Raw genomic sequence first — 23,781 nt, forward strand, 5'->3', positions numbered from 1 at the left:
ATCTTAATTTCAAATGAGAAAAGTGTGTACGTCAGATGTGAATGGCCATTTTTTTTTATGATATCATTTTAGGGGGAATGACAGAACGCGGGGCACATGAAGAGCGATACTCTAACGTAATAGGTATGCAGATTTTGCTGTGCTTAATTTTGGGAAAAAGAGAGGGGGGAATGATTTATTTACTTGGCGGCGCAGGGGTTGCCTCGCCCACCGTTTGTTCGCCCGCTTGTTTGCTAACCCGTTCGCTTGCCTTTTTTTTCAGTGCTACATGAAGGGGACATCTTCGCTCAAGGGGCATTCTCACTTTCGGGCTCCCCGATACAGTCGCGGGTGAAATAAATGGGCGGGGAAAATTACTTTTGTGGGGCAATGGGCGTCACCAACGTTTCCCCGTCCGGTTTGTGCTAAGGATTTTCCAATTAGGCATTCGCAATGAAGGTTATCACAGGATGGTGGCGTGTGAATATGGCATTCATCGAGCGATGAGTTCACCTTCATTTCACGTTAAATTCTTCCTCTTCACCAGATAGGCCGTTCCCCTTGTCAGGGTTCAACCCCTGGGTGGATATGCAGTCGGGTTTGTTCCCCTGTCGCACCTGGTCCAGCTGCTCGTGTAACTGAAAAGGTACCGTAGATGTATATGCCCAATTCCATACATACGAAGAAACTTCCTTGCCTGGAGGTGTGAAAGGAGCGATGAAGCACGCCAACGGGGGATACTCACAAAATGGGTTATTTTTCCACGTTATATGTTTTTTTCTCCGAAAAGGAAAAATCCTGAAAAAGAATATCCTGCTGCTCCCTCCTACGCTTGAGTAAAAAAAAAGTGGTAAAAGAAAGATCTGCCAATAGGAGCCACCATATTACCTCGCTCAATATTGTGCAAGCCGTTTTTCCTAATCGGTTTTTCAACCTCATTCGAGGGATTCACTTCCATTTGGGCTCTTCCCATATGTAGGGAGTTCTCACCAAACGGGTCATGCGAAAAAGGTGGATAAGGGATTCATATTAGATTGGGATAACCCGGAGCATTGAAAGTACACAAAATATAAACTGCTAGAGCAGTAGCAGCATGCATCGCTTACTTCACGTCAGGGTTAACTCTCCTAGGGGTAGAAGCGGCAGGGGGGTGTAAGGAAACATACACGGGGGTATAATCCTACAGGGGTCTACCAGACGCAGTTCTGTGATCACCCCCCCGGTTGCGCTGCTGACCTCAAAATAGTTAAATAGTAAGGGTACACCCCCCAAATGAGAAGGTATACACATCAAAAGGCAGACACCTCGGAATGGCATGGAAAGGATGGATAACCCATCTCATCAACTAGTAATCAAAAAAATAAAAATAAATAAAAAAAAGAATAATGCAGCTTCGGAAATGCGTAATAACCTGGTGTGTAGTCCTACTAACATCACATCTAAGGAGCAATTTTGTGAAATGCAAAAGTTTGAAAAATAGTAATCCATTTGGCGATAATATATCATGGGGGGGCAAACTGATCAAGAGAACTAATAGCTCAAACAGGAAGTTCCAAAGGGCGATAGCAAATGGTATGATATTACCCCAAATCAGGAAAAGGAATACATACAAGCACATGAACAGGGTTACAAAGCGATTATGCACGATTAATCCGCACAATAACCCTGCCAACAGCCGTGGCTTAGAACCATCTACAAGCGTTAAGAAACACATGAGGACCAAGTACAACATGGGGAACGCTAACTACAGAATACAAAAGGAGTTACATAACTTTCTGAATAATCCCCCCATTAACTGCACCCTAGATGTACACCCAAATAATATCCGAATCTGGATTGTGAAATATGTAGGACTGGAAAATAGTATATATGCTAATGAAGTGTACAAACTTAAGATAATATTTCCAGATGATTATCCTTTGAAGCCCCCCATTGTGTATTTTTTACAGAAGCCACCGAAACATACTCATGTGTATTCTAATGGAGACATATGTTTAAGTCTACTCGGTGATGACTACAACCCTAGTTTGTCCATTTCCGCCTTAGTCCTATCCATCATATCGATGTTATCATCTGCTAAGGAGAAAAAATTGCCCATTGACAACTACACACATGCGGATGCGAAACCGGGGAGCAGCCAGAACAATTTTCTCTACCACGATGATAAGTGTTGAGGGTGGACATGCGGTCTGCCCGTTTGGAGCACTTCGCCTTCATATGTCCACGTTAATGCGTTTTTTTTTTTTCTTTTTTTTTTTTTCCCCAATATTGTGACCCATTTAAAAAATCACCCTTTTACGTATCAAAGCGAGTTTGTTTTGGGGACCTACGGGCTTCCCTTTCACGACACGGGCATTCCCACTGGCTCATTTTGCACCAATTTCGTGGATGTACATAATGCGTATGTTTTTGGCACCTTTGCCAATTGTACGTTTTTTTTCTTTTTTTAAATGTCGCGTAGTTTCGTTCATTTACTCCCTACAGGCACAACCGACTTGTGCGCGTTTTCCGATGCCACTGAGGTTTGTTCAAACTCAGTCGTCTTCACATTCTGCGACGCGAAGTAGCAACACGGGCATCCTAAAAAATCGCCATTTATGTGAATACAAACGCATATATGTATAACCCCTATCATTTTTTTATCAAAAAATAATTTTTCACAATAACCTGATGTAATGAACTAACGAGTTGCATGTAGAGGTTGTTGTGAGAAACAACAATGACGTGGTTCAGGGAACGAGGGGGGCTTTCTCTTCTCCTTTTGAATATTTCCCGTACTTTCTTCCCTCCCTTTTTTTTTTCTTTTCAGTGCACGCGTGTGTACATTTGTGAGAGGCACATTTGGCACAATTGTTTTCGCGCACATTGTCTGTTTTTATTTTTTCTTAAAAAACGAGAAGGGGAACAAATCGCCGTGGAGAAGACAACACTGATGCTAATTTGTTCTTAGTTGGGAGCTGGTTTCAAAGGGGCATCCGTAAAATAATGGAAGCGTGCAACGAATGAAGAAAGTGAAATGCCAAATTAGGTCAAGCGAACCGGGGAAGTCAAAATAAAACGCTCATGACATACCCATTTGTGGGATTTTCTTATTTCCATTTGTTACGTGCCTACCCGTTTCTACAAACTTCATTTAAGAAAAGTGCACACAAAATACACACGAAAAAGAAGAACGAAAAAATCCCCCAATTGCAAATATTTACCCGTAAGATGGGTGTAAAAAAGGGGTGTAATTAAAAATGTTCCAATGTTGAGAAAAAGGCGGGCGGAATTTTGCCCACTAAATATAACTCTTTTGCAGAAAAAACATTGAACAGGCAGTTCTCGCTTTTAAATATGTTTACACACTTTTTTCTGATTATTTTTCCTCTCTACAGAGTAGCAGTTGTCCCAAGGTGGACGCTCCAGTTGCCTGAAAAATACCGCCTAGAAATAACGCCTGTGGGGGGCAATCAGTTAATACGGATATGCGAACGGTAAAGCGGCAAAAATTACAAATACCTACTAGGAAAAGCATTCTTCTGCAAAACAAGTTGCAGTTGTAAAATGGCCGCTTTACAAAACAGCCTTTTTTAGCTGTATTCGCTCGATGTTTTTTTTTTTTTTTCCCCATCTGCAGGCAATTTTTTGGCATATTTTTGCACACCCACCTCAACTGTTCATGCAATTTTCAATAACGTTTTTTTTTTTTTTTTCTGCTCATCCATCTGGTGATGCAGTTGTGATGTCGCTAAAGAAATGTTGTGAAGTAACATTAGCGTTGTCAGGAAAAGTCAATCGCGCAGCTTCAATTCCCGTTTTGGTTAACTACATCGTTCCTAGTGAGTGTACATCGTTTGGCACACATGACAAAAACGAATTTATGACGCGGTGTGCACCTGCGCTTTCTACATTCGAATTTTCGAGCGCGAGTATTTTCTGGCATGGAGTTTGAAAGTGGAAATTGGGGAACATTGGTAAATCCGCGTCACGAGTGATTGTACGTGCGTACGCATGGGAAAGTATTCCAAACTATGCGAAAGTGTTACATATACGTGTATACATAATTGCATTGTAGTTGCAAATTTAAGTATCAATTTGTAGTATGCGAATATGTCCATGTACGCGGCTTCACGCCTGTACGCATATATGCACTACGCATTCATGCAGCCATTCTCCCGTGTGCACATGTCCGTATGCGGCCCCTTCACACCCCTGCGCCATTTTTTAAAAAATATATTCACTTAAGAAATGTTTGCGCAAAACATATCGCATTTTTTTCCATATTTTTTCCCACTTTGAAAAGATTAAATTGTGTATATGTGTATAAAGGCAGTTTAGTCCTATCCCCGCCTTTCCCCCACAATTTGTTTCTTCCCCCTGTCGTACGTGTTTCTTTTTAACATCTGATTTTGCCGCACTGCATCAGCCATATGGTATTGTCCGCGCGGTTGCAGTGCAAAAATGTTTATTACAACAGCTAGTGCGTTGGAGTAGACACCAAAACAGTTCCGCGTTCCGGCATGCATCACACCTGCACGTAATGGCAAATGCAGAAATCGGATAAACTGTCATCTCTTTGTCGTTACTCTGGCTAAAATTCGACCATTTTGGCGCCCCTTCTGTGATGAATTTTTCCCCCTTAATGTACCCTCGCTTTATTCACGAAACAGAACATCTTCGCGAAGTTGCGTTTTATGCACACAGGTTGCCGACGCCTTTGCACCTCTCACCACTATGTTTCGCAGGTGAAGGGAGCGCGAAAGGGAAAACACACAACAGGAAAGAAACGTAAACCGTGGTGACTGTGTGGCTCTGTTGCAGCAATAAGGAGCACAAATAGGAAACGTGCAAAGAATTTGCAACACAGAAGTAACGTAGCACAACGCCCTATCTGTAGCCCCACCCATGCTGCACAAACTGTATTGCGCAGACGCAGTAGTACAGGTACACACTTCTTATCCTATCAGCCACGTCGCGTGAGGCGCTGTATCACACTCCTCCACTACCAAAGCACTCCCCCAATGGCAAACATGTTTCCGAACCCGTCGCCCAACTATGAAAAATTGAAAAAGGTGGAAAAAAGTTTTGACGAAACAAATGACACGGTAGGTGGCAGCATAAGTAGACTGTACACCATAGATGGCTACACGAGTGAAAGCATAGGAATTACACAGCCGCAGTACAAGGAGTATTATAGCTACCCAAATGCCATAGTTCAAGAGTATGAACCTAAGAGTAACACTCCTTCCATGACCTTCGGGTGTCCAGGAAATCCATTCAGTTGTAAGCCCCCCAATGCAAAGGTATTTATTCGACGAGTAGAAAATAAAAAACGGAAAGTGTGCAATAAAAAATGCACCTCCTTGAATAGCTCCTTTTCTCAAGACATTAATCCGTTTGTTGTGTATCCAAGTAATTCCATTAATGAAAATAACGTGGTAGGGGAGTTGGGTTATACTATGCCCCTTAACGATACAGATAAAAATGTCCCTTTTGGAGGGAATTATGTTCCTGACAAGAACAGTCGATTGACGTATGCCTATCTGTCAGATGATCTCAACTACTCACTCAATGGCCAATTCATGAATATGGACACCCCCTACATGAATGTTCCGCTGTGCGTGCGTGAGTCCTTCCAGAACAACGACCCGTGCAACGTCATCAATGCGGGATATCCCCTGCTCCGGGTAGGGAGCGCTCAGCGCGATGCGATCGATTATGGCATCGTCGCATAGTTGCATCGCCTTATCAGCATCTCCCCCATTTTACCCCCTCCGACACGCTCCATGGCGAACTCCCCTCCCCTTTTGTGCCCCTTCCTGCAGGACGGCCAGCTTCACCTAAACAAAGGCCTTCCCCAAGAAATGGACGTGACATGCCACATAACCCCCAAGGACGTGGTCACATATATCCATAATTTCATAAAGTACATTTTTAAAGTCATCAAATTAGCCTTCGCAAAAATAAACAAGGACCTCAATACGAAGGAAATTTACTTCGATCCGACTATTCCACCCGTTCACGAAATGGACATTGATTGCGAAGTGTGCAGAAAAAAGTATGGTGACATTTTCATGGATAAGCATCGAAGAGATTGCATAAGCTTCTTCGAAGGGGTTGATGAGTCTCGTACCATTTTTAACAGGATCTGGGACCTCATAAACAACTGGATGGATGGTAAGGACACTAATAAAATGGACTTCTTGAAAGATAGGGAAAAGATCAAAGAGATGGTCCAACAAAACAGAAAAGAGTTTGAGGAGGTGTACTATAAATTGGGCAACTTTCCCAAAGATGAGAATGGGAAAATTGAGTTGCCCCAATTTAGCAACTTTGAAAGGAACAGTGTGGTGTTGATGTGAGGAGCTCTCCTTTGGGTGACTATCTGGATGGGGAAGGGGCGCGCCTAGGTAAGACCCATTTTTTACCATGTCAGTCGAATGGTCTTCCCCAATTTCTTTTTTTTTTTATGCAAAGGTGTTCACATCTATACAAGGGTGAACTCTCGGGGTGCGTTTGTTCTACGCTTTATTCGAGCGCACCTCTTTCCGTGTGTGTATTTATATGCATTAGAGGGGGGAAGTGGAGTGCCCCCCCCTGACTGCAGGGAAGTTTTCGTTTTCCATTATCACTCTGTTATTTTAAAATTTTTTTTGTTTTTTTTTTTAAATATTTTAAATTTTAGGAGTAATAATTAACCGACATTTGCGTTTCTCCAATTGTCCTGTTTTTTATTTTTGTGTATCATTTGATGGATGTCTTTTTTTCTTTCCTTTGTTTCCATCTTGTTGTGTACCCTCTTGTATATGCTGTATAGTTTCCCACAACGCATTTGTTTCTGTTTTGTTTTTTGAAGGCATCCTGATTTGCTTAAGCTGAAGGGGTTATGGTTGCCTCCTAATTTCTGAGTAGAATGAAAGGCACCACGTTGTAGCGTCGAATGCGATGGGTGAGGTGTTACAATTTGTGGACAATGCGCTGTGCACTCTTCCTTTTGAAGTTCACTGTGATATGTGGACAGAGTGGCCGTTGCCGCTTCGTCGTATGCGCATGCATAGGTGCATTACGGTGGGGGAAGAGAAAAAAACACACAATAGAGTCTAGCATAGTGAAGTGTGGCACAATGAAGCGTTGCATAATGCAGCGTCGAATAATGCATTGTGTCATAATACGCGAATTCCTCCGCAGAGGGATCGCCTCACGAGGAATGCTCCTGCGGGGCATAATTGTTCCAGTTCTCGTTTTCAAGCTTGGTGGTGGTGGCTGCCTCGGCGTCATTTTTCGCCTGATTTGCGAGGAGCTTCAACTTAAGTTTCTCGTTAATGGCATTAATGAAATCATCGGTGAAAAGGTAATCCTTCTCGGTGACATTTTTAAGTCCCTTTATGCAGGCAGCAAGGTCCTTGGGCATTAGCCCATCCTCTACAGTTTCTATGCATGCCCTTTCTAGAGCATAGCAGAATAGTTGGAGAGGCTGATTCTTGTCTAACTTGGCTCTATGTTGTAATCCCCTAGTCCAGGCAAAGATAGAAGCAATAGGGTTAGTGGACGTCTTCTCTCCCCTTTGATGGCATCGATAATGTCGCGTAACCGTTCCATGTGCTGCTTCTGACACGCACGTAACTCCATCTGGACATATTAGGATGGAGCTCATTAGACCTAGGCTCCCATATCCTTGTGCAACTGCATCAGATTGAATATCTCCATCGTAATTTTTACAAGCCCATACAAATCCCCCTTCAGATTTCAGCACTTGAGCAACCATGTCATCGATTAGCTTGTGTTCATACCATAAGTTGTGCTGCTCAAATGTAGAGCGAAATTTCTCATCATATATTTTCTGGAAAATCTCCATAAATAGCCCATCGTATATTTTGAGTATAGTATTTTTAGTACTCATATAAACAGGCATCTTTAAATCCAGTGCATACTGAAAGCACGAAAGAGCGAAGTTGGTGATGGACTCTTGCGTGTTATACATTCCCAGACAGACCCCTGGTGATTTGAAGTGGAAAATTTCTTCTCTCATAATTTGAGAGTTATCATCTGGGGTAAAAACAATTTCGAACTTTCCACTTTTATCGATCTTTAATGACTTCTGCTTGTACTGGTCAGCATAAGCATGTCTTCCTATAATGATTGGCTTCTTCCAATTTGGAATTAACCTCGGGATGTTTTTGATCAGAATGGGGGCTCTGAATACCGTGCCGTCTAGTATGTTTCTAATGGTTCCGTTTGGACTTTTCCACATTTTTTTTAAGTGAAATTCTTTGACTCTAGATGCATCTGGTGTAATGGTTGCACATTTAATGCCTACCGACGATTTCTTTATTTCTTCTGCTGCTTCTAACGTCACTTGGTCATTTGTTTTGTCTCGATTCTGGATGGACAAATCGAAGTACTTTATGTTCAGATCCAAGTAGGGTATGATTAGCTTCTCTTTGATTTTCTTCCAAATAATTCTGGTCATTTCATCTCCATCTAACTCCACTATTGGGTTTGTTACCTTCACCTTCCCACAGATATTGAACGCCGCGCTTTTACTCGCATTTCCCCTGGTGGCATTTTGGATCCAGGGATTCTTCCACAGATGTGTGGTTCTTCCCATTTTGCGAGGCGAAGTGGGGAAGCGGCGGAGTGGTTCCGTTTGTCGATGGATGTATCCCACGTTGCACAGTCGTCGGTTTTCTCACGTTTGACTCGTGGGAGTTTTCCCTGGGGGGTGGTAATTCCTCTTTTGTGTGCGCCTAGCCGATGGAGATTCCTTCTGTTTGCGGAGAATACTTCAGGAAAAGGGTTTTCCCCTTCGTTATTAATCTCATAGGCGAAGGTGGTGCCGAGCTTGGGTGACGTGCTGTGTAGTGGCACTTTTCATCTGCTTCTCCGCATCTCTGCTTCGATTCAGAGCGATCGGTTCGCCGCTACAATACTGCTTTATTTATTGCCGACTTCTTGGCGACGTCGCTCCGGAGCAAGCTCAAGAAAGTAGCCTGCCGTGTATCCCTTCCTCCGTCGGAGAAAAAAAGCGGAACAAAACGGGAGGAACCGATGTTATGGAAATTTTCTTCACCTTAGGATAGAGGACCGTGCGCGAGCCAGGAGTTTCTCTGCCGGTGTGTTTTTTTCTGCGTGAACAGGTAAGAAAAAGGGGGGCATCTAAGGTGCTACACAAAAAAAAAGCGATTGCCTCAAAGATTCCTCAAAAAATGTGGCACAACAAACTCTGCACAGAATAGCGCCGGAGTGCCACTTCGTGGGAGTGTCCCCCCCTGATGTCATCGCGTAAGGCGCGTATATCTTCACACGCACAGGGCATTATGTACGTGGTTGTAGGAGCGAAGCGGCGGCGAATCCACGGTGTGGAATGATTAGTTTACCTTCCCGCGTGTGTTCAGGGCGGGCACTTGCTCATAACGGAGCCGCGGTGCCTTCCCGCACTGGTGCCAAAAAAAAAAAAGAAAAAAAATTATGTGCAAATTGGGGGCAGAAAACTGCAAACTGCAAAACTACAAACCTCTTTTTACATCCTTTGTTTGCCTTTCTCGGGTTTATTCCCCCGCCGGGATGAGAGAAGCAAAACTATTTCGGCGCACTTCCCCAAGTGGATAAATGAAGAGTACTCCTCTTCACACTACATGTTAGGGTAAGTTTCACAAAAAATAGAAATGCAAAAAGGTGACAATTCTTTTTTGCAATTTATGCTGATTTGTATATATATTAAAAAAGTACCGCTTCCCATTTTTTTTTCTTTTTTCCCCCACTCTATGACCCTCAGAAATGTTTAATCCATAATCTGCAAAAAATGTAGAAGAATACATCAACCTGTACGCACTTTATTTTAATTGGCTAGGGGGGTGGAAGGATAAACTTTCTGTTTTCCCTCTCATACGGCTTTAGTGAGATCCCAAGGAGGACCTAACGAACATATGTATTTTTATTCATATGTGTATCTATATCTCACGTACATACGTTACTTGCGGGGACGGGATGGGCAAATGTAACATGAATTCGTGTAGCACCGTGAAACATCCAACAGAAGTATGTGAAAAAAAAAAAAAAAAAAAGAACGCTTTTAAATTTGTTAGGATCCCCCTTTTTTTTTATTTACTTTTTATATCTGCATGAGAACCCTAACCGTATGAGCACGGGCTTGTATCGATACTTTCCTTCCCCCCTTCCGAAGTTGATTCTCTTTGCCCAAGTTCATCTTCATGTAACAGGGAGAAGGGACGATACAACAGTGTACATGATCTGATTCGGTGGCAGTGGCATTTTTTTTTCCCCCAGAGAGTGGGGACATCAAGAAAGTGTTTGCAGAAGGCCGAAAGTGTAGAACGGTGGTACGCCGATTTGGCTTCACCTCTCATTTGGCCTCACCTTTCTTTTCACCACGCTGGGTTAACCCCATTCAGGGACCCTCTTCGCACTGTTGGGTGACGAATTCAGTGTATGCGCGATCACGCATGTATTCGTGGAAGCCGCTGGCCCAAGCGATTGAGGCATTTCATTTGCCCCAAATCGATGACCCTTTGTAACCTTCCAGTTGCTCGAGTAACGGAACAGTTTAAAAAGACGCTTTAATCAGTTTTGCTTTCATCCGCAGGAATTGGCAGCACGTGGAGGGGTATACTTCTCTCCCCCCCTTTGCCCCCTTTTTTTATTTGATCATTTCCTTTGTCCATTTTGCCCCATTTTTGAAACATTCTTTTGGAGACGCACAAGAAGGACGCCTTTTTTTTTAACAGACAAGTTTTGCCTTTGTTCTGCAATTTCGGAAGGGGCCCCCCTGTTTGTAGCTTGCACGTCATTATATGCCAGTGCGTGTATGTCACCGTCGTATGGGCGATGTAACAGTGTAGAACTACATAACGGTTTTGCGCTGCGTCCCACGGAACCGGCTGTCCACAGCTGTCTGCATTCCCCAATTTGAGTTGTTCGCGCCGCGGCGCATTATCTTCGATCACTCCACCCGACCACGTAACTTTGAACACCGATCGTCACGTGCGTAGTAGGCAAAGCAGCATCCATCCTTCATGCCAAAATAAGAAATAGCCGATCGGTTAAGCAGTAGGGTAAAAGAAGAAAAAAAAAAAGATCATATGGGCACTTTCGAGTTGGACAAAATGCTAAAGAAGAATGACAATTTTAACTCATTTTACGAATGTAGGAAAAATGAAAATGAGGTAAGCAAGCTATCTGTGGGTGGATTGCGTAGGACCGCTGGTTGCGGGGTGGAGGAAAGGGACACCACGCTCCATAAGGGGGCCGCCATAAATGATCACCCCGCTGGTGGAGAAAAGGATGCAGTGCAGTCATTTGGCAACACGCGCCACAGTCATAACGTAGGAAATAACTTCATTCGAGGGGAGGCTCAGAATGGTGGTAATGGCCCAAATGACGAGGTGGCGACGTCTGGAAGTGAGCTGCAAGAAGAGGAGGAAGAGGAAGAAGGAGAAGATGACGAAGAAGAGGAAGACGAGGAAGACGAGGAAGACGGGGAAGATTCGAGTTGCATAGAATGCGTCTCAAATGATGACAATTCGTATTACTCCCTCTACGAGGGGTATAAAACGAATTACATAATCGAATCCCTCTTTGATAAGAACTCATTTGTATACTTCCTGGTTCCGTTTAATAAATACAGCTACACAAATTATTACACGAATTGGAACAAGCTAAGTTTTCGCATGTACGCTTCCCTAAATTGTGTGCAAGAGAGGCCTGTTAAAAGAAAGAGGAAAATAAACTACGTCGGGAGGTGCAGAAGTGATAGCAATGCTAGTGAGGTGGGTATGTTGGAGGGGGCACTTACTACATTGGCGGATCAGGAAAGAGGGAGAAGCGCCTTCCAAAGAAGTGTGAACAGCGGTTCCCCCTCGCGTGACGTCCGGAAGCATAATGGAAAAGCAGCCAATAGCGAGGTTGGATCTCCTCTGAGTGGGCAACTTGCCCTACAAACCAGTGACCACTACAGTGAGGCGGAGGACGTGAATTTTAGGAACCCCCTTATCTGGATGATGAATAATTTTTTGTACTTCCTCCTGTTAAGTGAGTTTTTCACCTTTAACGAGATAATCAAGTTAATGCCCCTGTGCAAGTGTTCCTACGAAATCTTTAATCGATTCTTTTACGTCAATGTGCATGTGAATCCGTTCAGACAGAATGTCAAAGACATTATACGATTTTTAAATGAGAATAAAGAGTACCAGTTTTATATTCTGAAGGGGTCGAACTGTGTGGAGGACAATTGGGAGAGTCCCCTCGACCAGAAAAGGGAGCTACTCACTTGCGAGTCCATCATCGGTGGGATTCATGACAACCTTCAGGAGGGTTCCTCAAACGGGGGGCAAAACTTAAGCACAGAAGAACTCACTTTAAAGAAAGGAGGAAAACTCAGCGGTGGAAATTCGGATGGACAACATGGGGTACCCTCCCCTGGTGATTTCTCCACCAACAGAGAAATGGAAGAGAACTCTGCAGGGAATAACCCCATGGGAAGTGAAAACTCAACAAAGGAAGGAACAACCCCGTCCGGGGATACACACCAGAGTAGTAGTAACCCCCCGGAGAAAGCAAAGAAGAGTGTAAAAAATGGAGAAAAGATACTTCACACAAATAATATTATGAACATGAGGTACTTGTTCAGTTTGTATGAATTCATCCGAATTTATTTAAGCAAAGAGAACAGAGAGGGGGTAACTTTCTGCACCTCTGATGAGAAATTTAAACGTAGCTCCAACAGAAGGAGGGACGTTTTCTACGACGATGTTTTTCCCTATGGCAATAAAATCACCTCCTTTGAATATAAAATAAAATTAAAGAAACATGTACAGAGAAGATGGAACTTGAAAAGCAACTACGTGCATGAGAATTATTTTGTGCACAAAACGAGGGGGTCAAATGGTCAGCACAGAGGTTTACTAAAATTGATTCACAACAGGCAGAGTCAGTTGTACCCCTCGTTTAGTTCCTTCCTTTCTATGGACAGGTGTGGGTGTGTAAATTTGTGGAAGGTTAACGATGTGAATTCGTTACTTCCAACACCTTTGCTGGAGGCGCAGCTGACATTGGGGGGGAAGGATGCCCTCGCCCCCAGGGATGCGGTGAACCTCAGGGATGACACCTTCTTGGTGGCCGACGAGTCGGCGATATATTTCTTCTCGTTGGAAGGTACGTCGAGTGGATGCCCTGTCTGTGTGTCCGCGTCTATGTGTCCGTGTCTTCTGCTCCCCCCGTGTGAGAGAAGAAGCTTGTGAATTATACCTCGTGCTTCAGTCCACTGTAATTGTTCTCCCCTCGCTACTCCACCGCAGGAACGAACCCCATATCGGCCAAGCGAATCGCGCAGCTCGATGGGCAGCAACTGAGCGAAGGAGGAAAAGTAAAAAACGTAGTGATGAGTGACAAGGGGAAATGCAGCGTGGGCCTTAACCAAGCCATATGCTACCGAATAGACCTGGAGAGTGGAGCAGTCGAAAGCGACAAACGGCTGATGGAAGATTTGAAGAAAATTGTCTGCTTCGATTACAACACCAACATTGTTATGAGCAAAAAGAACATCCTCATTGATGATAGGAGAATGTCCAGCTACGTGTCTTATGTGAATTACAATCTAATCGATTACGATAATGATAAGAAATATTTTAACAGTGAAAATTATTTCCATGATTTGAGTCTAACTGGGATATCACTAACTTCACTAAATTCGAACAACTCCATTTTTTTATTTGACCTGAGGTATAAATACCCCTCCACGTGTCTGCATTACGAGAGTGCCATCACAGAGACGCACAGTTCTCGTCAGAATGAGAAGATCCTTTATTTGTTCAATTTGAAAAGAAATTATAACTCCAGGTTCTACTGCAGTAATAAGAGGTACTGTGGTTTCCACGACAACGTCATTTTGAATCCGTTGGTGACGCAGAAGAAGGAGGAAGCAAATCAGGGCGAGGAAAATTTCGTAAAAGATAAAATCCTTTCCGATGAGTCATTCATTTATACTATTATAAAAGAGAGAAGAGACAGAGAAATCGAGGGGTGTAACTTCCCTACTTCCTTTGTGAACATGTGGCGATGGTGTGATAAAAGACAATTTAAAACCTTTTTTCATTACCATGAAGACATAACCGCTGGAAGGAGGAATTATTCCGACATGTTCGTTTCATCCCCATCGGAGAAGGCATCATCATCGTATGTCAATGCGGAATGTAGTGGCGCATCCAACTTGGGAGCCGACTTTTCTTCCTCTGGGGAGGCCTCGGAGGCCAGTGCAGGACAGTATTACTACAGAACGCTCATTTTTGATCAAATTTACAAATTTGTGGACACTCCAAATCATTTATTCTTGACCTATGAACATTCGAACTATGTTCACTCCCTGTTGTCTCCTTCGCATGGACTCGAGATGAAGAGCTCCCTGAAGGAGGTCCCTTTTTTCATGCATCCCACCAATTTGTGAGGGGGCCCACATTGCAAACGGCCCCGATTGAGGCGACCTATTTGGAGTAGCCCTATTTGGAGGCATATCTCCATGTGGTTCCCTCCCATCCTCTTGACACTCGCTATCACCACCACATCGTTTGCTCTACGTGTTCTTGTACTTTTACACACTCTTCACAAAAAAAAAAAAAGAAAAAGAAAAACCTAATTGAACGAATGCGCAAAGAATGCATTCCTTCCCGCACGTGAAAATTTTGAATCACCAGTGGAATTATAGTAGCCCACCGGGCAGGCCATCTTCCCATGTCTCGGTGAATCCACTGCGCCACTTAATCAGATGGGAAGAGAAGAATCCTCATTTGCATCCCAGTTCGGTGACGGTGGACAACGTCTGCACATTGGGGGGATATCCCCGTCCTGGTTACCCGGTGGGGTTTTGCTTCAGGCAAAAGGGACGAGAGGGGAAGTAAACATAAGTGCACAAAAATAAAGAGGAACTGTTTTATCCCCCTAAAACAGAAATCAGATTAGCATTTTTACAAACTAGGTGTGTTCTGTTTTACCAAATTGTACGATAAGCACAGAAGGACGTGAAAAAAAAATCGTTCCTTCCATTTTTTTCCATTTTAAAAATCACAATTACGCAAAAAAAAAAAAAAAAAAATGTGCACACCATTTGATGATGCAAATTATTTACAGAGTGGAACTCCTTGCGAAGGTGAGTGCTGCAGAAAGAGGAAACCAAAACAATGGAGACCTTTTTCTGAAGCATTATTTTAATTCCTTGAATGACTTTCTGAGTAAGCAGCAGAAGGTTGTGAAGGGCAGTCCCTTATTTAGGCCGTTTACATAATCGTCAAATTTGGTTAGTCGCGGCGCGGTTTCGATGGCTACGGGGGAGGACAAGGGGGGGAAGCGTATAGTGGAGGTGTGTATGCTTAACGTGGGTGCATAACGTGGGTTATATAACCCCTTGCTGGCCCCTTTGCCTGAGAGGAACGCCCCTCCGTCGTGGGATGGTCATTTAAAAGAGCAATTCGGCGAACCTTCGTAAGTCCCGTTGTGCAAAGCGACAGTGGCTCGATATTTCTTCTGAGGATCCCCTGGTTGAATATTCGAAAATTCTATTGCTATTTTGTCATCTGTAGGGTGGTGATAGGAATGAGCGGGATAAGCAATCGGTGCTGTTTTTGCAAAGGGGAAGAAAGTACAAGCAGACCCTGCCACAGATTCAACTCAGTTGTGACTGTTTAGAGGGGATCATCGCTTCAGACATGCACACATGCGCAGCTCTACATAGAGGAGCTACTCCCCGAGGGGAACACATCGTGTGCGCAGACCTTGTAATATGATTTCAAATCCGAGCAGATTGTAGAGGGTGTCCAATTTTCTCTTCCACTCATTCTGAATGTAGTCCTTATGCAGCTTGACCGTATTGTACTCTACGAAGTCGTCACCCCACGTGGAAAAAAGGGAAGAGATGGACTGAAAATGGAATGACCAACCGGACGAAATAAACGTCTGCATATTTTTCCAGCGAGTGAAAAATTTCACACACGTCACGTACCCAATTTGGAGGAATCGAAATTTTTTAAAATCAAATTCAGTTGTTCGTTAATTTCTTCAATCAGCTTCGGGTATTCGTCTAGCTTTTTCTCCTCTTCCTGTGGTTGCGTGTGAGGCATAAGGCACATGTGTAACTGTGCCTAGGGATGGAATTCACAATTGCCGGCTGGGCCAACTTGTTTTGCGTCTCACCATCACGCTTTCCTTCAGCTCTGTGACTAGGACGGTATTGGCTTCGATTTCTTGAAGGGGAGGACGTAAAAGAAAGTGGGCATGGCGTGTTGCATGAAGTGTTATATGACGCCCGGTACGATCTAAGTTACGAGGTGGGTTACACAACTGGGCGAAGCGAGGCCAGAGGGAGAACTTCCCACATACTAAGGCAGGACACACGTAGGGGTATGTTTGCCCTTTTAAAGGTGCACAGGGGTACGTCGGCAGACCGATGTGCAGTTATACCGACCAGTGCGTCCCCTTCCTCCTCCCACTCCTCCTCCACTTGTCAGTGTTCGCCATACCGTGGGTTATCCTGTTTATTGAACTTTTCTTCTCCCTCGTTTTGTTTTTCATGATTTCAATCTGTTCTGCCCAGGGGGGGATGGTAGAATGGCGGAAAAAGGGGGGACACAATATGAAGAGGCATAATCGAAGTGGTACAATGGCATCACCAGACGGCCAATAAACGTGTCACTCCCGACGCCACCTTTACATGGCGCCCCTGGCACATTCTCGATCGGACTTACTTTTCTCATTTTCGATGTACGATATTAAGTCGTTGTACTGCTTTTCGTTTTCTTCCACCATCTGATTGAGCTGTTGCTGCAGGGCCCGCTTTACCTCGTTGTTGTTAATCACGTCCTCCATTTGGATGAGTCAGGTACTCTGTGTCTGGGGGAAGTATTTTTATCTTTTCCCTTTTGGAGCAAGTGCGAATGATTTCTTATCTTTTTTGTTAACTGTTTTACGTGATATATGCGACTTATGGTACACTCGATTTATGCAGCACACGGGAGGCGAATTCATTTCTGTGAAATGCTTCACCACTTCAAAGAGCTGCGCAAATGCGTGGAGTGCCACAATCACGGGGCAGCCCCTACGTGCACATTTTTCGACACTCACTTGGCGCGGTTATAGCGGCGAGGAGAAGGAAAAGGAAAAAGTTACAAATCTGGATGGGGTCAAAGTGGAAGGGAAAATAGCTGACTTGATACTTTGCGTGAAAATAAGCTCATTGGTGCCAAGAAAAAGGAAAATTGGATGGATGGGTAAAGAGAACAAACCAACTGCGGGACGAACTGATAGGCAACGCAATCACCCCGGCATGTACCCATTCCGCTGCGTTCTCCTAAAAATTCACTGTCTTACCTTTTCGCCTTATTAATTGTTAAAAAAAAAAAAAAAAGGGGGGACATACAAATGGAGGCACTTCGATTATGCCTCGTTCGCTGAGAAAAAGGGGAGACTCCTCGTTGGTACAAATGGGCGACGAAATTGAGAAGGGATAAAGAGGGAACCTTTTCGCTTGTCATTCGAAATGAAGGAGTAAGCCTACGTACGCCTCGCTCGTCAAGTTGGGAGCTGACCGATCCTGTTTGCGTATGTCCGTTTATCCCTCTGACCCGCTTCCCTCGCATAAGCCCTTGCAATCTGTCCTTCCTCCCACGTTTGCACCTAGCATACGCCTTTTCCTAGCAGATGGGTGTGTAAATGGCATGAAGATTTTTTCCTCCGGGGAAAACAGAAAAAGGAAGAATAACGACTAAAAAAAACAGAGCGTAGTTCGGAGTGCCGGGGGGAATAATTGCAGCCTATGTACAATGCAAAAAAAAAAAAAAAAAAAAAATTGCTGATACGCAAAATAGGAAGTGTGATTTGAAGGGATAAGTGAAAGGGAAAAAATGATTACTCGCTGTTTCTCCTTTTTTTTTTCTTCTCCCAAGTGGGGTTTATTCGCCGAGGGGGAATATCGCTCGGGAAACGTAAACCGAGCAAAAAGGAACAAAATGAGACTTCTCTTTTTTTTTCTTTTTTTTTTCATTAAACTGTGAGCAAAGTGAAAATAATGACGCTTCCGTTTCTTTCCGTTCTGTGTTGCCGTTTGGGGGGCCATCCCTTTACTCGTTATACGAGAAGGGGACCCCTCATAATTCCATCTTCCTAAACGTTTCCTGCAGGAAATGCACATTTTGGTCAATCTTGGAATTGATCAGTTTGATATTTTGCTCGGCGAGGCTGATTGTGTCATCTAGCTTGCTTTGCTGCTTTTCCAAATCTGAGAAATGGGCAGAGTGAAAAGATGTGTGTATTTGGTGTCACGCCTTTTGTTGTGACGACATATCCACGCTGGCATAAATGAACACATTCACGCTGGCACAGATGAACACATTGACGCTCGCATAGGTGAACACATTGACGCTCGCATAGGTGAACATATCCACGCTGTGCCCACCGTCGAGCCTGGAAGAGAAGGACTGCGCGTTGTCATGAACCCGTTTCAGTTGGTGCAGCCTTGCCAACACGTTTGGAATCATATGGTGAGTCTTCTTCCAGAGGTCTAAGATTTTAAAAAGTTCATCAATGGACTCTTCATAATTTCCTCGATCTTTGGAAACGCTTAAAAGTTCTTTTTTGAATTTTCTTAAGTTTAAAAATTCGGATTGCAGATTTTGCATTTTTTTTTTCACACTCTCTAATTTCATGGAATCTAGAAGGCTTAGTTTATTGTATAAATCTAGGATGGCATGATTCAGATCATCATATGGAAGCATGGCCATTTTATCGACCCCCAAGGCCTTTTCAATATCTGCAATTTTTCTTTCCAACGTTAGTAGGTGGGCAGTTTGAATTTCCTTTTCTTTCCCATTTTGTAGGGTGTAGATGTTCACTTGTTTTGGAAAAGAATCCCCACGTAAGTCCTTTTGGATACCCTTTTGTATGCCATTTTGGACTTCATTTTGGATGTCTTTGTTATCCTTTTCATCAGTTGGGTCTCCTTTTTTCGGGAGAACATCATCCCAGTTCTGTAGCCGGTCGAGCATAGCTCTCATCACTTCTCTGTTACAATCCTCAGGAGAACTAGTGACCCCCTGCTGGGGCGCCATTTTCTCCGCTTTTTCCGACTTGAGCAGTATTCTCAAATTGTCATCATTTATCATATCGTCGATGTCATTTTTTAGCGAAAAAAGTTCCAGCAGTATTTCGGGTGCCTCTCGGTTATGCATAATTTTCTTAATAATTTGTTCATGCTCTGTTACATCTTCGTTTAATCTGTCGTATGGCTTATCCGGGTCGTATTCTTCCCTCTTCCTATTGGCTAAATCGTTAATGTAGGCAGTTAGGTCTTCCACTTCGCACTTTAATTTTTGCAAATAAGACAGAGGGTCGTCTAAATTAGTGGACCTATTCTGACCATATTCATACTGCGTAGAGTTGTTATATTTTAATTTTTCAGGATCTACTTCGATGACTAAACCGTTACTATGATAATGCTTAAAGATTTTATTTTTGTAAAACTCGTAAGAATATAGTGGTTTGTTCAGGGGACTTTCATCCAAGATATCGCTCTGTTTTTTTTTCCTTTTTTCATCTGATAAATTGTCATTCTTATTGTTATTCTTATCGTCATTGTTATTGTTATTTTCGCTCTTTGAGTTCGCCCAAAACAGAGGATTTACTTCGCCCCGTTTTGAGTCCTCCCTTACGGCGGCTACCATGCTCGACAAGTAGGTATCCAGAGGAGACGAATATATGTTAACATTTATTTCGTCAAGAAAATGCTTATTCATGGTGACTACATCTTTATACAATTTATTTGCTTCATTGTGACATATGGTGTAGTTGGACGTGTCTGGAATATATTCGTACACATCCTTCTCCTGTGAGGTAAAAAAGAAGTCCCGCATATCTACTTTTAAATTTTCTTTCGTTATTTTCCTGTTTCTGCTCGAGTTGATTTCTCCCTTCTTTGCGTCGTTATACGTATCGTTTGGTTTAAAACCCTTGGGTTTTATTCTTTTTCCTCCATCTTTGTGGCTTTCTCCCTGCACACCGAGTGGTGCCTTCTCATCAACGGGGTAATCATCACGCGTACTTTCAATAAAGTCTTTTTCTTGTTCTTTCTTTTCCTCCTCTAGGGAGCTTGTGCATAGGTTACTGCCTTGCCCCTTTGGTTCTTCTTTTCCGTGCGAGTTCTCCACATCGTTTGGGGAATCATTTGGGGGATCGTTTGGACAATCCTTTCTGGCATCGTCTGTAGCTTCGTTTGTGGCATCGTTTGTGGTCCTTCCTTCGGATTGCTTTTCCGAGCCCTTCTGCTGAACCCTTTCACGTGTGACGTTTTCCCCAGACTGTTCACTTTTCCCACTATGCTCGCTCCCACTGCTGTGGTCGCCTCGGTCGCCGCCATCGCCTGTGTCTCTTCCTTCCCCCTCTGCTCCCCAGTTGCTACCCGCCATTTTGTTCATATTCTCCCTGTCTGAGAAACCCTTTGAGTGCTCGCCCTGATTAGCCTAATCGCTTTTTCTTAAAGTGTATACTATTTATGCTTCAAAAGGAAAGTTTCTTTTTTTTTCTTCTTTATTAACTGTCTATAATTTTTTTTTCCATGTAGCTAGCTTTTTTCACTTATAATATTTTCACTTTTTCCTTTTGACAGTTGCAACGATAATTATGTGGAATGATGAAACGAAGAAAATGTGCCAAAAGGAGGAAAAGAAGAAAAAAAGGGGATACACACACATCCGCGTGAAAAATTAGGACAACAAAGTGAGCAAAAAGGGACATTCTACGTTTTTGCAAAAATTGTAAGCATTATAAGAAAAAAAATGTCCTTTCTTGTCAGCATTTTTTTTTTTTTTTTCTTTTTTTCCCTTTGAAGAAAAGTACGAGAAAGGCAGCAAATGTTGTTTTCTATTTTTTGTCCTGAGGGACATATAGCGTTGCTAAAAAAAGAGCGGGAAAAATAAAACAAATTAAAAGCACGAAATGGGTAAGGAGGCTGCAAAAAGACAGACGGAGGAATTTTTCTTTACATTGATGTTCCCCTGGTACACTAACCTTTCCGCGTGTTGGCCATTTACAGGGCGCCTATACGCAACTGTTGTGCGCTTATATTTTTCCCTCCTTATAAAAAAGCGCATTAAGGGGGGAAAAGCAGAAGAGTCGTAATTCTTCTGTCCTTGTTTTGTATCCTCAGCAAACATGCATTCACTTATGTGAGTGACTTTGTCTGCTTTGTTTGACGAAGAATGACAACACAGAAATGAAGTATATTACAACATTTTTGTTAAAATTTGAACGTTCTGCATGCCGATTGCATGAACATTTCGGCGCATTGTCCTGCCCATGGTTGAAATGTTACGTGTATTTTTATTTACCCATTTTTGTAATTATTAGGGGGCAATAAAAGCACTTGCGCCTTTTAACCAATGTGCAGCTGTTTTCGCCAATCGGGGTTTTTTTTTTTAAACCTTTTTTTATATAAATAGTGTAGTTGTAAAAGGTGTATTTATAGCAATCCTGCACAGGGCAATAGCAGATGGACAAATAAATTTGATCCGTTTCTTAACGCAGGACAGCACCTTCCTGACAGAGCTTCTTTTGCATTTTATTTTACCTAATTATGAAAATGTTACAACCCTTTTAACCTGCTTGAAATGGTGTGTAATGAATGGAGGGATTTCTTTTTTTTTTGGGGGGGGGGAACATAGGAGGGAACAGATAAATTATGCCGCATATAAACAGTGAACTGCTCTCTTACCAGGTTGACGAATTAGTAGTTGGCAGAATGGTTCCCTTTTATACGCATAAAAATTGTGGCGCATAAACATGACCTATAATTTTTTACATGCTTGAAAGTGGCGTATGGAAAAAAAAAGAGTCATCCCATGGTAGTGTAAAATTTCACATGTGTGTTTTTTCTCTATATATTTAACGTAGCAGAGCATGCGATTAGATAGATAAAAAAGGTCAGCTGGTAAAATTTTTCCGCACGTTCCTTTTTTCCTTTTCATCAATCATCTTAACCATTTGCGTGAATAAGGCGGTGTAACTGCTTTCGCGCAAAGGGCGGGGGAGGGGACACAGGACACACGTTATGAAACTCCTGACGAGTGGACCAACGTTTAACGTGTATTTGGTTTGGTCTCATTTGGCTTGGCTTGTTTCGATTCGCTTTTCTGCTTTGGTTGCCTTTTCCGTTCCCCTTTGTAGCGAAACGTAGTCATAACCTGAAATGTACGTGCCCCAACCGGGGGGAATCATACACCGTGAACCACCTCGCGAGGGTTATCATTTCAACAAAACGGTAAAAAAAAAAAAAGAAACAGTGACTACGCATGTGTATAACACATCAGAAGTGTGCTCAAATTAGAAGTTCAGGGAGAGGGGAGAAAAACAGGACGTTATAATTTGATATTTTTTCCCAGATAATCCACCTGGTATTTTCAAGTTGCAAGCATGAAAAGGGTTTCCATTACTCTGGAGTTTAAAACATACGGAAAAAATGGTGAATATATTGTCACCACGTGTTTTGAAACCACGTAATGTATTTTAAGGCCTTTCATACGAGTGTATACACTAGAACTTATGCGCTCATGTGAATGCTCTAAATGAGTCATTTTATGAAGATTTATAAAACAAAAAAAAAAAACCTTCCTATTCGTGCTCGTAAAACAACCCTTACGATAAAGCAGTTAGTCACGAATAGCGCACAGTTGCTCAAAGCAAATCCCGATTTCGCAAAAATAAAATAAGAATAAAATAGAAATAAAATAAAATAAAAATAAGAATAAAAACTTCAAAGCGTGTATTACATATGTATATACGTATAACATCGCATACCTAACGTGTATGGATATTTCACTGTTCGTACAAAAAAAAAAAAAAGATTATAAGAAAAAATATAAGTTCGCAACTCACATTTATGTAATTTCCAAATTGTATATTATATGCATATATGTATTCATCACTATTTTTGCTTCCTTTTTTTTTCTTTTCTTTTTTCCTCTTTTTTCCTTTTTTTTTTGTTTGATAATGATATTTTTATTTGTTTCTCAAACAGTTAATTACGATTTGCTACTCAAGGGCATACAAGAAAGTATGCGCTGATCCAAAGCAAATCTGCTTACAGACCTTTTTACATACATATGCATACTAGTAATACATGATAATAGTGCATGTGTCATAATTACGAAGCTACCTTTTATTTTATTTTTCTTTTTGCTTATTAGGTTGGTTTTTTGTTTCCTCCATTTCTTACGTGTACGTACCTTGACTCGATCTTATCCCCATGTTCCGAGCTCTTACGTAGCGTTCACCAAAGCTTCACCGATTTTTGCATAGTTAAATTATTTAATTTAGAAAGTTCCCCCTTCTTTATGTTAACGCGTAGTAAGTGAGGAGGGACAAGGAGTAGAAGGGCACGAATCGAAAAGAGATAACTTTGTGCAGCGAATAAAAGTAAGTTCAAAAGACAAAAAGGTTGAAAGGCGTGAAGGAAGCTCAGAAGGGGGAAGTGAATAAGTCCCTGCTCCAGAAAATTGCAAAACAAATGCATACAACTGCAGCATGAGCAGTTCTAAAGACTCACTCGAAAGGGCTACACCACCCTTTTGATCGCGCTTGTTACATGTACTCATCCCGAACATGCGTAGTTGAAGGTACATTGCGCGGAAAAGGAAAATTTTTTTTTTTTTTTTTTTTTACCCCCAATATGAAGCAGGTTCGCGAAAAAGAAGAAAACTAAATAAGGAAAAATGGGTAAGAGCGAGAAAAATCGAAGAATGATCACCGCGTAAAATTTGTAAACATTTGAGT

General features: G+C 42.5%; 7 protein-coding genes across 7 annotated transcripts; 3 read left to right on the plus strand and 4 right to left on the minus strand.

Moving 5' to 3' along the window:
* Nucleotides 1–494: 494 nt before the first annotated feature.
* C922_01942 (hypothetical protein) lies at nucleotides 495–937 on the minus strand (the record flags this gene model as incomplete). The annotated part of the gene is made up of 2 exons (XM_008817541.1): nucleotides 495–676; nucleotides 868–937. 2 exons carry the CDS (start codon nucleotides 935–937, stop codon nucleotides 495–497), a joined length of 252 nt encoding a protein of 83 aa, XP_008815763.1.
* Nucleotides 938–1,364: 427 nt separating this feature from the next.
* Nucleotides 1,365–2,153, plus strand: C922_01943 (ubiquitin-conjugating enzyme E2 W; the record flags this gene model as incomplete). Its single annotated transcript, XM_008817542.1, has 1 exon — nucleotides 1,365–2,153. The coding sequence occupies one exon, from the start codon at nucleotides 1,365–1,367 to the stop codon at nucleotides 2,151–2,153; it is 789 nt and encodes a 262-aa protein (XP_008815764.1).
* Nucleotides 2,154–4,991: 2,838 nt separating this feature from the next.
* On the plus strand, nucleotides 4,992–6,323 carry C922_01944 (hypothetical protein; the record flags this gene model as incomplete). Its single annotated transcript, XM_008817543.1, has 2 exons — nucleotides 4,992–5,648; nucleotides 5,787–6,323. 2 exons carry the CDS (start codon nucleotides 4,992–4,994, stop codon nucleotides 6,321–6,323), a joined length of 1,194 nt encoding a protein of 397 aa, XP_008815765.1.
* An 836-nt stretch (nucleotides 6,324–7,159) lies between these two features.
* Nucleotides 7,160–8,569, minus strand: C922_01945 (isocitrate dehydrogenase, NADP-dependent; the record flags this gene model as incomplete). Its single annotated transcript, XM_008817544.1, has 1 exon — nucleotides 7,160–8,569. One exon carries the CDS (start codon nucleotides 8,567–8,569, stop codon nucleotides 7,160–7,162), a length of 1,410 nt encoding a protein of 469 aa, XP_008815766.1.
* A 2,515-nt stretch (nucleotides 8,570–11,084) lies between these two features.
* C922_01946 (hypothetical protein) lies at nucleotides 11,085–14,419 on the plus strand (the record flags this gene model as incomplete). The annotated part of the gene is made up of 2 exons (XM_008817545.1): nucleotides 11,085–13,131; nucleotides 13,275–14,419. 2 exons carry the CDS (start codon nucleotides 11,085–11,087, stop codon nucleotides 14,417–14,419), a joined length of 3,192 nt encoding a protein of 1,063 aa, XP_008815767.1.
* A 752-nt stretch (nucleotides 14,420–15,171) lies between these two features.
* Nucleotides 15,172–16,830, minus strand: C922_01947 (hypothetical protein; the record flags this gene model as incomplete). The annotated part of the gene is made up of 7 exons (XM_008817546.1): nucleotides 15,172–15,290; nucleotides 15,447–15,542; nucleotides 15,741–15,842; nucleotides 15,968–16,064; nucleotides 16,159–16,208; nucleotides 16,485–16,550; nucleotides 16,710–16,830. The coding sequence occupies 7 exons, from the start codon at nucleotides 16,828–16,830 to the stop codon at nucleotides 15,172–15,174; spliced, it is 651 nt and encodes a 216-aa protein (XP_008815768.1).
* A 1,277-nt stretch (nucleotides 16,831–18,107) lies between these two features.
* C922_01948 (hypothetical protein) lies at nucleotides 18,108–20,420 on the minus strand (the record flags this gene model as incomplete). The annotated part of the gene is made up of 2 exons (XM_008817547.1): nucleotides 18,108–18,238; nucleotides 18,416–20,420. The coding sequence occupies 2 exons, from the start codon at nucleotides 20,418–20,420 to the stop codon at nucleotides 18,108–18,110; spliced, it is 2,136 nt and encodes a 711-aa protein (XP_008815769.1).
* Between the last annotated feature and the right edge of the window lie 3,361 nt (nucleotides 20,421–23,781).

This window comes from Plasmodium inui (genome assembly GCF_000524495.1).
Source record: "Plasmodium inui San Antonio 1 unplaced genomic scaffold supercont1.6, whole genome shotgun sequence".
In the NCBI taxonomy this organism is placed as follows: Eukaryota; Apicomplexa; class Aconoidasida; order Haemosporida; family Plasmodiidae; genus Plasmodium; species Plasmodium inui.